Here is a 13,068-nt window from a genome sequence, read left to right as displayed (position 1 = left end):
AATTTACTTTAAACCAAATTACTAAAATATTTAATTTAAAATATAGGCTCATGACTTTAATTTCCTTGCTAAAGGAAATTTTTTTATGATAGCTATACTTGATACATCTATTTTGTCTTGGGTTTAATTATTTTATATCCTTAAAGTGAATCATATCATATCATCATGCTAATTACCTATACAGTAAATGTACAAGTTATTCCTTAATGTATTAGAGCTATTTTAATTCTACTTTTGACAATACACCTCAAAAGTTCACATTAAGAAAGATAAAAAAATTCACACAAAACTATTTTCTACAAGAAAAATTATTTTTAAGTGCAATACCTGGAAAAGCATATATGCATCTTTAGCACAAGGTCTGAGGGTACTGACAGATCTTCTGTTACTATTTCCTTGGACTAGTACTGGTTGTTCTACAATACCTGCAACCAAAATTCTAATGAGATTGAGGATTTCTTAATGATGTTTAATAAATCATATATACTATTTACAAGGTATTTTTAAAAGAAGTGCTTATTTATAAAATTATAAACTTAAGTTTAATTATAACTTTTCATAACTTCATGACCATGAAAACTTTGACTCCAAATTGAAAGAGAGCTATTTTAATACAAAAATACCATAAAATTCACTCTTCACTATTTTATACTTTTTTAATAAGCTCAGTACCTTTTTCTACATACTTGATTTTACTACTCTCTCATTCTTGAGCTGATTTCATTTGAAATTCACATGATCTTTCAATAAGAATAGTTGTAGCTATATGTAGGAAAGCACTGAAAGCAGTTCTAAAATACTGAAACTAAATTAAATATCCTATATTTGACTAGATCATTAATTTATAGAATAGCTACAAAACATAATGCAGCTAATAAAATTTAAAGGATGAAGATAAGGAATACTGTGAAAAAATCACAGACTGTAACACTTGGCTAAACATTCCCACAATGGGATAAGGACCTGCTAAGGTGACTGTCTCATTCTGGAGCCACTGGGGTTAAATAACAGCTGCATCTCCCGGTCCCAGCTTCACACCAACAGGGACTCAGGGAACTGAACTGCTGCTTCAGAGACACAGACTGAGCTCCAGGGTCTGGTTCAGGCTTGGCCTAACCCCAGCAGGCTGTGGGCATTTCAGCAAGGGGGAAGGAGGTTACCTGTAACTTGTCTTCTGTCTTTCAATCAGCCACAGACATATACAAACACACATGCATAAACACTACACACACACAAGGCAATCTTCAGTTTAAAATGTGAAAGTATCATCTCCAATATAAAATTAAGCATATATTGAGAATAAACACTGAAAACGATGATTCTACCTCTTAGGGTAATTAAATTTGTAGGGATATATGTTTTTAGGTGTCATTTTAATATAATAGTTTTAATACACATTTTCAGAGTATTCTAGTGTTAAGGTAACCTAAAATATGATAAAACCACAGGGCAGAGTGAAAATTAAATGAAACCATTACATAAGAAACACCAATAATCACACAAGGAAGAGACTTCACCACGCTACCTTTGTGGTGCTCATCTTCAGCGACCATCCTCTCAAACACAACAGTTACAACTTGTCGCACTGTTGCAGCAGCAGTATTATTTGTAATATTATCTTTTGTGAAGTGTAATCGAAAACAAAGAACAATTGCCTAAAAAATAGCATTAAAGTAAGATGAAGATCATGGCTATTATTCTTATTTCATCAGATGCAACGCCAAATTAAACAATTTCTGTTCGGTTATTTCAACCTCAGATACTTAAAATTCCACTCTTTCATAGAATGAAGCTATACAAATTTTCAAATTCTGAAGTAATTCAAACTGTCAACAGCTACATAAGATTATCTAACTAAAATAACTAGTTCTTTGAATCTTTCAGATTGAGTTGCTCTGCAAATAGCAAGCGCTCAAAGTATAGTGCTTCACTGAGATCACTTTGAAAAATAATACATAAATTTGTTAAGCATATAGATAAAAACATGCTTTGAAAAGGAACCTTTATTTTATTCTTTTTCAATTCAACTTTATTGAGGTGTAATTTACATATAATAAACTGCTTCCCTTCAAAGATTAAGGAGATCTCATGAATGCTCAAGCCTGTAAAACGACGACTGTCACACCGGGATAGAGGACATTTTCATCACCTCAAAGGTTTCCTTGTACTCCTCTGCAGTTCATCTCTTTTCTCACCTCTGGCCCCAAACAATCACCCATATTCTCGAAACTGTTTAGTCAGTATTTTCTATAATTTTATCTAAACATGTGCTCTTCTATGTCTGGCTTCTTTTCACTTGGGGATATTTGTGTAATTTACTCTCACAGTTCAGTGCATTGATTTGTATCCTTTTAATGTTAAGTACTTTTCCAAGGCATCAAGGTACAATACTGGCTTTACCCCTTAATCTCCTGATGCACATCTGGACAGTTTCTAGTTTGGGACTATTAAATTAGGCAACATGAAATTCCATATACAAGCCTCTGTGAGGACTTAGGTAAATACTTAGGAATGAAATGTTTGGGTTATACAGTAAGCACAGGTATAACATTTTAGGACAGTTTCCCAAAGTAGCTTAGAAACAACTTTACATAACCTCAACAACACTTAATGTGGTCAGTCTTTTACATTTGTAACCATTCTAGTGGACCTGTAATGGATATCCTGGTGGTTTAAATTCAAATTTCCCTGATTACCATGAGCCTTTTTTCATGATTCAGTTATTTTAATATTTTGTAGAGCATCTGTTGAAATCATCTGTCTTACGAATAAATTATAGAAGTTATTTATATAATTTCTATATAGAAATTCTTGTGATTTTTTTGTAACAATTTTCCCTCATTCTGTGGCTTATGCCTTACAAATTTTGTTGGCTAACTGTCTTTGCCTGTCCCAGGATCTCATACTTTAATTTTTTTTGTATGTGTTCTAGAAGTTATATAGTTTAAATGGAGCCACAGAGAAAAACATAATGGTCGTTTAGATTCAATGCTTTATCACCTCAATCACACTAAACCTTTGTCATCATTATTACTCTTCCTATTTCCACACAAAGGAAAAGCACGCTACATGGTAATATAGAAGCTTTCATGCCACTCAATCTTTGTATTATTTCTTTATATTTGATATTTTTATCCCAAAATATTTCATTACCAAATTAACATAATCCTACAACCAGTTTTTACTTCTTTAGCAGGTCAAACAATAACATTCTACAATTTTAAATATATGTAAAAGAATAAAAATTTAATAGCTAGAAACTTAGAAGTGCGATCTACAAAAAAATTTTATAAAAATAAAGCACCTTGTAGTCATGAGTTTAAAAGAATAAACTACTTGCAATTCAGTAAAAATGCTATAACCTAGAGACATCAAATGAATAAACAGAAAAGATACTATCTCACTCAAGTTAGTTACACATAGCTTAATGTGACAGCATTCTTCTCTATATTATAGGTCATTCGCCCTTAAAGCACACAAACTGCAATAAGCTACAAAGTCCAAAATATTCACTAGACAACATATCAATGATTAAACACAGCTCTTTATATGTCTCTCTACTCAAATCTTTATACTTATATTTTTTAAAAACTCTTAAGAGGAACAAGCAGAACACCAGTTTCTGGGCTAAAGAAGTAGAGGGAGAGGTGTGCCCCAAAAGAAATGATCAACAGCTACAAACATGCAAAACTACCTACTAAAAAAAACCAAAAGCAGCCTTTTCTAGCCACTTAGACGACAGATTTGAACCATCTGGCTTACACAGTGCATGTATGTGAAATTTTTTCTAAAAACTGAGAAGACAAGAGGTATGACAGAGAATCTAAAACACTTCCCATATCCTTTCCCTCTTACTTCACTCACCCTGTTTCTAATATTCTGCTACTTTTCTCCCTTTTAAAATTTCCTACTCATAACGAAGCCCACCATCTGTACTAATTCCACCATAAGTACTAAGCCCACCATCTCTACTGAACCCACCATCTTCACTAAGCCCACCATCTGTACTCAAGGGTTTTGCATAACTTGACTTCAACCCTGCTGGGAAGAAGAGAGGGCCTGACAGTTATTAGCACCCAATGCTGGTCATTACAACAGTTACAGGAAGTTTCTTTTGGTTCAGACACACCAGGATTCAAGTTTTTATTCAGCTTACTCAAATCATGTCTCAAAGCATTTATGAACTCTGGCAAACAATTTTCTTACCTTAGAAAGAGCCTCATCATGAACTACTGTGTTGGTTGTTAAGAGAACAAGAACTGTTTGAAGTAGTTTAAGTTCTTCAAGACTGTTTTCCATTAGCTGCCAAAGCATATTAATTATATTTCCAGCTGCAATCTGAAAAATAAATATTTGAGTTACTGTCAACAGACAGAATATAGCTCTAGGTCCTTAAACAAGAAAATGTGTGTCAACCTTATTACACCTGGGGAGAACTTCTTCATCATAATAATATTTTGGAATTTACGGATCCAAACACACTGCTCAACAAATTTGAGAATTCATAAATGTATTTCTCAGCTAATCTGAGAATTTACAAACATACTTCTCAACTAAATTGTAACTCAGAAACAATTTTCTCCTCAAATAAAAAAAATTTCTTTGAAATAACCCATTCAAAAATACAAAAAAATAGCAGCATGCAATTTCGGAAATACTAGCCCAAATCCAAATTCATCCCTACAACATTTCATTTAACATGAATAACGTAGAAATATACAAAATACCAATCTCCTATTCCTTTATGAATTAAAAAAATACAATACAAGTTAACAGTAACTTGGACTCTCAAGTTAAATTTAATATTGGGTAAGATGTTAGGGAAAAGATTTACCACTTGTATACACTGTATGGAAACAACCACAATTAAGGTATTTTTGTAAGATGCAGATCCACATTAATAAAGTATGTTTTATTTTACAAACATAAGATTAGACACAAATGCTTAATGAACTACAAATTATCACTTGACAAAATCTAGGAGTCTTCATTTTCCCACCTCTTTTCTAAGGATGTGCAAATCATACAATTAACTAATCAACAATACTAAAATTTTGCTCCCCCAAATTATTGTGAACATTACCAAACTGAAACTTCTTAAACATGACTTGACAAGATGCAGTGCTTTGTTATTCATGAATGTTTAATGCAGCAACTTTGCAACATCTTTAAAGCGTCCTTCAAGCACAAAGCCATTCATAAGACTGTTTTATATTAAATGTCAGGAATTTATGTTTCAGTCTCTCTTCTTGAGAACTCCTGCTACGACTCTTAGCTACAGTTCACACAAGTTCTTGCTATTACCTCAGACACGACTTCATGCGACATGAGTCTCTGAATGGCAGCCAAGCACAGCTGAGTGATCTTCGGTTCCTTGGTTCCACAACCCATTAGAAAAGGCTGCACAACCTCTGAGCTGTTCTCTTTCAGTGCTTTATACAGAACACATACAAAGCACAGTGTTAAATCCAACTCATGATTAAACACAATTGTTTACATTATTACAACTAAATAATGACAACGTTAACAAAAAACTGTTTTATATATATAAAATAAATACCAAATGAAAATTTAATACTAACAGTTAAAACTTTGGATAGATCCTACATTGAAACTACACTCCTTACTGACAGTTTTGCGCCAACTTTCGCCTAACACTCTGCCCTCTGGTTCTCCTCCTCCTCCTTTCATTAACTCTGCAAGGACCTGGAGCCCCAGAAATTCTATCCTAACTCAAAAAGCACTTTTTCCTCAAGAAGTGTAGGAAGAATAAGAAAGAATTCATTACTCTAAAGTAGGAAGAGTAAAATTTGTACACATTCTCACTAACATATTTGTAATATTCAGAAGCTTCTTAGAATATTATTGTAATTCTTAAATTTACACTAGTTTCTTCAAGAAATAAACTTACTAAAAACAAGAATATTTTAAAAAGAACATTACTCCTCATTACCAAAAAGATATATATACTTGTACGCCCATGATATAATTACAAGCTTTAAGTCCTACAAGTCAACTCTTAGAAGTTTCAAAGTAGCAGCAGAAATATAAGAGTTTAGGAAGTACACAAACTGAATCATACATACGTATGCTTACAAAACAAAATTAAACCAATCACAGTTATTGAAAGGCTATACAAAATAAGATAGATTGGTCATGCTTAGGGAATTTGAATTAAAAACACAGAATTCCAAGTCAAGAAAACAATATATCAACTTGATATTTGTTTTCAAATTCATTATGTTTTATCTCAAAACATAAATTCTGAGTTTTAAAATGTTTCCCAAAACTACTGAGGAAAAGTCACATAGAATCACCCATTAAATGTGCAAAATCAGTGTTAATTTTCTCTTATAAATATTCACCTTTCCTCTCCCAAAGTCTCTATTTGGAAAGTAAAACTAAGAGTACAGTTTTCTACAGCAAGGTCACTCTGTATTTAAGTATAAATCACTAACCTAACACTGCTTCCTAAAGAATTTCTTCCTTATTTCCTTGCCCTGTTGTGCAGAAAGATTTGATTCGAACCTAGAACATATTCCATAATAATGTCTCAAAAGAGTTTAAATGTTTAAAGAGATGACCATGGAAGTTTTCATGAAATTATTAAATATCATATCGTATTTACTGCTGCCAGAAGCACCTGACGTTATAACTATTTCTGGTAAATACACATTTTGAAATGTTAAAGTAAATGCAAAGTTTCAACAGTAACAAGCTGCAGTTAGCATTTTTGTAATGCAAACATGTTCCTGATTTTTAAAATCACAATAATCTTCCAGATAAATTCTTGAAGGAAAAATGTGTTTCAAATGATACAGTAAGTAGGTAATACAACCAGAATTTGAAAGTGTTCATATGTCCTCTAACTTCCCTGTTTTTCTACAACATTGTGCTGCCACTCTTCAAGGTACACAGCAAGCTAAGAAGACTTAAAAACCTGCACTTGAACGCTGTCTTCCTAAAATCTTCAGATAAAGAAAACATAGCATTCTTTCAAGAGTCTAAGATGCCAACAACTTTTAAGACATAACTATAATATTACAAAGAAAGCCAGTGCCCATAAAATTACAACATGATGCTTTCTAACCAAAATTTTTCTTTACAATTTGATCTTTCAGACATCAACAGCACTGCGGACGCCTCTTATTTTGAGGAGTACTTTGCAACCGCCACTCAAACTTTCTCCTAAACCATTGATAACACTTCTGCATGCTTTGACATTGGCATTTTTCTGAATTCACCAGCTGATGTTAACAAAGCTGTTTTAGTTTGTTTAAATAACTAGGATGACATTTTAAATAACCATTAAACCCAACACTACACAGAACTCAAACAATGTGATAATAGGTGCCATCTAAAAAGAAGTCCACATACCCACTGAAAAATAAAACTGTACCACTACCTGGCCCACAATGGTTCTAAAGTGCCATTAATTATAAAATGAACAAAACAGTTTGGGGGCTATTAAGAACCTTTGGGTAAAAAAATGTACATCTTGGGTCTTACACAGTGGAGTAGTAAGCTAATCCTCTCCCTGCTAGTACCGGCATCCAACAAGGACGCCAGTAGATGTCCCAGCTGTTTCACTTCCAATCCAGCTCTCTGTGGATATCCAAGGAGAGTAGCAGAGGATGGCCCAACTCCTTGGGTCCCTGCACCCTCATAGGTCAGAAAGAAGCTCCTGCCTCCCAGCTTCAGATCACCTCTACTGTGGCCATTGTGGTCATTTATGGAGTGAACCAGTGGGTGGAAGACCTGCCTCTCCCTCTCTGTAAAATCCGCCTTTCAGTGCTCGCTTCGGCAGCACATGTACTAAAACTGGAACAATATCGAGAAGATTAGCATGGTCCCTGCGCAAGGATGACACGCAAATTCATTCCATATTTTTGCTGGACTGTCTAACACTATCTGTACCAGCAATGTCGGGGCACACTTAAATAACAGACTGATGGAATCAGTCTGACTCCTTATGAAGGACTATACTATTGTAACAATGTGGCTGAAAATCAGTCCGGCAGTAGGATTTTGGGAGGGGGAAATCCCATATTCTACAAAATTGTACCATAAAATTCAAAAAATGCAAAACAAAATTTTAAAAACCATCTTTCAAAGAAAAATATTTTAAAATGTGCATGTTAGAACCAGTAAAATATGGTGAGTCACAGTGAAATATTGTAAAATATCAGCTATAGCCAAGTTTGTGAAATTATAACAAAGTGGTAATAACATTTTAAGCTTTATTTTCAAATAATTCAAAAGAACTGAACATTAATCTCTCCTTTCTGTTCACTTTCTTTTCCTCGCAACTCACATAAAAATATAATGATCAAAAAGAAAGTTTCCCTGCTATATAGAACAGATGATCAACAAAATATTAACAAAACAATAAATCTATGTCTTTTGAAACAGTCTGAATTAAAAGATAAATATCCAGCATCTCTAATTCACAAGAGAAAAATTCTAAAAAGTTACTGATTTGTTTTCCTTCTTTCAAAAGTAATAGTGATTCCAGGAAAACAGAAATTACCATTATCTTCTAATAGAAATCCACTCCCCATTTACAACAATTTTAATCATAAGCTATTTAAGGTAGTTACATAGAAATGTCTTCTGTGGGCTAAGATTTTAAAAATCACATCAAGGATTTATATGTTATTTCGAATAAAGAAAAAGGCTGCTTCTTTTCAGTCAAAACTGTCAGTTTCTAATAAACCATAAAAATAGGCTTAGAAGAGGGAGGGAAGTTGGCTATTTTATACCTACACCCCTTAATCAGTGTTAACTCAGGATAATAATGTGTGTTTCGTATTGTAACTGCATATTATAAAACTATGACATCAAATGATACACTTTCACACACCTGAAAGAGGTCCAACAGGTCCCCATAGCCTAGGGGTTTCCTTGCTTTGAGCAGTTTCACTAATTGCAGTTTTTATCCTGGAAAAAAAGAATTAAACTAGGATACCCCACTATCAGTCACATTAATAGGGGTTAATAAAATTTCATTGTGGTAAAATGTAAGAGTCATTGAATAATAAATATAACTCTTATTTAAGAAATAAAGTGTATACTAAACATCATTTCTAATCTCAAAACACATTTAAAGTCCAGTTTGGGGGCACATTGGTATTCCTAACAATAAAAAAATGCTGTGGTGTCAAAGTCTCAAAATACATGTAAATAATTCAAGAATAAGACTATAAGTAAAGTGCAGGCAGTTTAAAGAAAATAATGTTGGTACAACTGGCTACTAATTTTGAACAGAAAAAAAAGTGGATCATCACAAAACACACCACATAATATTATAAAGAAAAAAGAAACTATAGAAAAAAATGACTATCAGCTGTGTAAGGGCATCATACATAGAGCAACAAAAGAATCTACAAAAATTAACATAAAACAAAAATATAGGTTCTACAGTAAAAGGTAAGTAATCTTAGAAAAATGTGATATGGGAAGTTAATATTTTTGCCCATCAGTAACTCAAAACAACTTGATTAAGAAAGTACAAAAACTGAAAAATTTTAAAAACTTATGTGCAGAGAAAATACTCAACATCAAAAACAAAATAAGAATTCATCTGCCTGCTCGCCGAAGGTTTTTAAAAATAATAATCCCAATAAGGTTTTACAAAAATACACTCACATACCATTTACAAAGGTACAACTTTTACCTTTTTGGAAAACATTCCTAGAAATTTAAACATATTCAAACTCTTTATCATTTTATTTCTAAAAATGTATCATTAAGAAATAGCAAAACATAACATGAAGAAATGATCAAACCACAATCCACTTTCTGAAGTCTTACAGCAATTAGAAACATTCTAATGGCCTCAAAGAAAAATGCAATATCATTAAGGACTATAAGTTTAATTTTTTAATTATACCATACAGAAACTATGTAATCACTTTTAACACAAAGGGTCAATTTGTGGACATGCCTTATGAATCACAGACCCCATGTCTTCGAACCTAAATTACAGAAATAGCCTTGCAACAAAACTCCACTCCCACAATGGCACACTGAAATATATTCTCTACACTGGTGTCAGAGTAATTCACTTAGTAACACAAATGTGAAAACGTCACTTCCCTGAATCAACTTCTTTCCCATCAAGCTGCTCGGGATATTACACAATGGACCATATTATCTCCCCGTCACTGACTTCCTCCCCATCCTTTATGGTCAAACAACACTCCACTAGTGTGTTTGAAGGCATGACGTAGTTGTTCCTCATCTATCTGCTCACAGAGGCCTCTGTTTTTCACATCTGTACTTTCTCGGCCGAACTCCTCCAGCTCAGGCTTCGGAATGCACCTTAAGATTCCCCAGGCTCGGCTAGGTACCTTCCCTGGGTTTCCAGAACAACCATGTCAAAACTTCCACTTCGACATTTTTCATACAGTATTAGAATTATGTGTTTAAAGTCTGTTTCTGTTATTTCTCTGTTGCCTGGCTGTCATGAACTATAAACGAAAAAACTCATGTATTCAAATGACAGTAACATGTAAAATTAAAGACTGGAATCTTGGGATGATTCACTAATTAACCTACATTTTATGAGGGCTTATTATTTCTCATGTAATGGGACAAATACTGGTAATACAATACAGTAAGATATTGTTCCAGATATCAGGCAAAATGTCACTTGAAAGGAAAAGCTTCTGGCAAGGACTTGAGAAGTCAAATGAAGGAACAGGAACGCTATGAGAATGAATGGCACAAGCATAAGCAGTCTTTGTATTAGCACAGGGACTGGAGGTGAACTACATCACTCATCTATGTATCCTACCTTGTGTTTCTGGCACAATTTACTAAGAAAATACCTGATATATATAGTATGTATCTATAGATATACTGATATACATACATATACATATATATGTAAGTATAAAAAATAACAAGTGTACATATGGATAAGATGGAATATACAAAATAAGCAGATAAACTATCTTTAAATGTCAGAAAAAATTCCAAGGTATTTATTCATTGTTAGTTACAAACATTTTAGTTACAACAATACATAAATTGAAAGATATGAAGAAAAACCATGTCAGAAAAGAAAAATAAAATTCATACAAAAGGATTATTTGCATATAAATTCTATATATATATATGCATATACTGGACAGTAGCTGAAAGCAGCCATGGGAAATGTTAAATATACAATGTATAAAGATATCACAACCTCACACGTTTCCTTCACCAAATCTATATGCCAGAAGCTGTCTGCATAGTTTTTAAGTAACACATGCCTTCCCAGTTTCTAGCATAATGTAAGATAGAATAATAAACACAATCATATTACATTATCATCAAATGTAAGATAAAGGCATTTAGTCTTGTAAGGGAAAAACTTTGCAGCTATCTTTCACTTGTAGAGTCTTATTTTGAAAGAAAAAGAAAATTGTGAGACAAAGACTTGTATATCTGAATCAATGCTGACATTACCTGGCATAGCATTCCCACCTATGTCAGCATTCATGACAGCAGTGAAAACAAAGAAAAGTAAAGATTAAAGGAGGATGCTTAAAAGAAGTAGTGATGTAAAACAAATATTTACTTTGCAATATAAATAATCTGCCCTTGGAAAATAAATCTATGAAAAACTAAAGCTGATGAGAAATCTACACTGAATACCAGTAATTTGACTAATTCATTGTAATTAAAGATTTTGTTTTCCTAGCAATTATTTACATTTTCTTGAATTTATGAAAACATACAAGAATTCAATATCCCATCTCATTTGAGACCCCTCAATTGTTTAGTATCTTTGATCTCTGTTATATCAAAAGTAGTATCCTATAGTCTGCTACAGTATCAAGTACCATAAAGAATGAAATACTTATCAGGAAATAAAACATTCAAAATTATGTTAGTATTAATTGTACTCTGAGTTAACTTTGTAGTTCAGGAACTACACACTAATTCAAATTTCCTTTATTTTTAAGAGCTTTCGACTTCTAGGATAACCGTGATCTGTGAATCTGGGAATTTAGGTACTAACTGAGCTAAATATTTGGGAAAAAATACTAGGAAAAAAGTTTAAATGTTAATACTCTCCTCAAGTTCATGTCTCTGGATACAATGGAGATTAAAGCTTGGACTATTACTTACTAAATGTGTATGAAAATCCAACTCGATTTGAATAAAGCTAACTGAATTAAGATGAAATTAACAACCCACCTATAAACTAAACTCATATCAAATGAATCAAAACTTTCATATTCATCTTTAAGATTAAACAACTAAACATTTTACTCGGAAGTAGCACTTGGGAGTATCACTGGATACTAAAAATAAAATTAATCAACTACAGAAGCACTGAAACTTTTATTGAAAAATTAAGGAGACCATGATATTACCAATGGTAATAGCAAGATAAACATTTACAATGTTATTGTAATACAACTGGCTTCTAACAAGTCTTCAACTTAAAAATATCCAGGTCATAATTTATCTTTAAATAATAATATCCCCATAACAACCAACCTGCCCAATATGCATCTCTGAAAAAAGACCAGCCCACTATCCCAACCCAACTACATACACTTTCACCTTCTATCACATCCCTTCTCAATATGCACACAGAGCATTATTTACTGCTATGAATAATGTTCTAAAACTATTACGTATTTTGAAAAAATGTTCAAAATCTAAAGAGCTGTGATAAGTAGGTAACATTTAAGAAAGCTAACTCTAAGGGCAAATTTCCAGCAAAGCCAGTTGCCTAATGAAATTCATTCTTGCTTCCCACCTAAACCATTCCCCCAAAAGTCTCCATCTCATTTTGCAACACTCTGAAATCCTACCAGGTAGGGATTTAGTTGTATCCTTATTTTTTTTTAAGTTCATGAAAATTAAGAGATTCTTTACCATTTGACCTGTTAAAATTAATAGGACTGCTTTTCTCCTATACTAGCTGACAGCAATAGCACTACTCAAACTGGGAATACAGTCAAACAAGCAACAATTAAGTATGAAACACGTGGGAGGGACTAGTGCGGAAACCACGCCACATCACAGCAGCACACTGCATCAGGAAAAGCAAGGCAATTGAAT

The 13,068-nt window shown here is 33.0% G+C and overlaps 1 protein-coding gene and 1 pseudogene across 2 annotated transcripts in view; one reads left to right on the top strand and one right to left on the bottom strand.

Moving 5' to 3' along the window:
* Positions 1 to 13,068, bottom strand: part of MON2 (MON2 homolog, regulator of endosome-to-Golgi trafficking) — an 86,458-nt gene that overhangs the window by 57,284 nt on the left and 16,106 nt on the right. For both annotated transcript variants that reach the window (XM_004582986.2, XM_004582987.4), the window contains exons 3-6: positions 5,305 to 5,432; positions 4,207 to 4,338; positions 1,526 to 1,655; positions 328 to 425 (exon numbers count right to left, since the gene is read on the bottom strand). In XM_004582986.2, the coding sequence (XP_004583043.2) occupies positions 328 to 425; positions 1,526 to 1,655; positions 4,207 to 4,338; positions 5,305 to 5,432 (488 nt within the window). The remainder of the gene's footprint in view (positions 1 to 327; positions 426 to 1,525; positions 1,656 to 4,206; positions 4,339 to 5,304; positions 5,433 to 13,068) is intronic.
* On the top strand, positions 7,792 to 7,891 carry LOC118757660 (U6 spliceosomal RNA; annotated as a pseudogene).

The sequence above is a fragment of the Ochotona princeps genome, chromosome 15 (assembly GCF_030435755.1).
Source record: "Ochotona princeps isolate mOchPri1 chromosome 15, mOchPri1.hap1, whole genome shotgun sequence".
Classification (NCBI taxonomy): domain Eukaryota; kingdom Metazoa; phylum Chordata; class Mammalia; order Lagomorpha; family Ochotonidae; genus Ochotona; species Ochotona princeps.
Note: the sequence above shows the minus strand (reverse complement) of the source record. Positions and strands in the feature narration are given on the sequence as shown.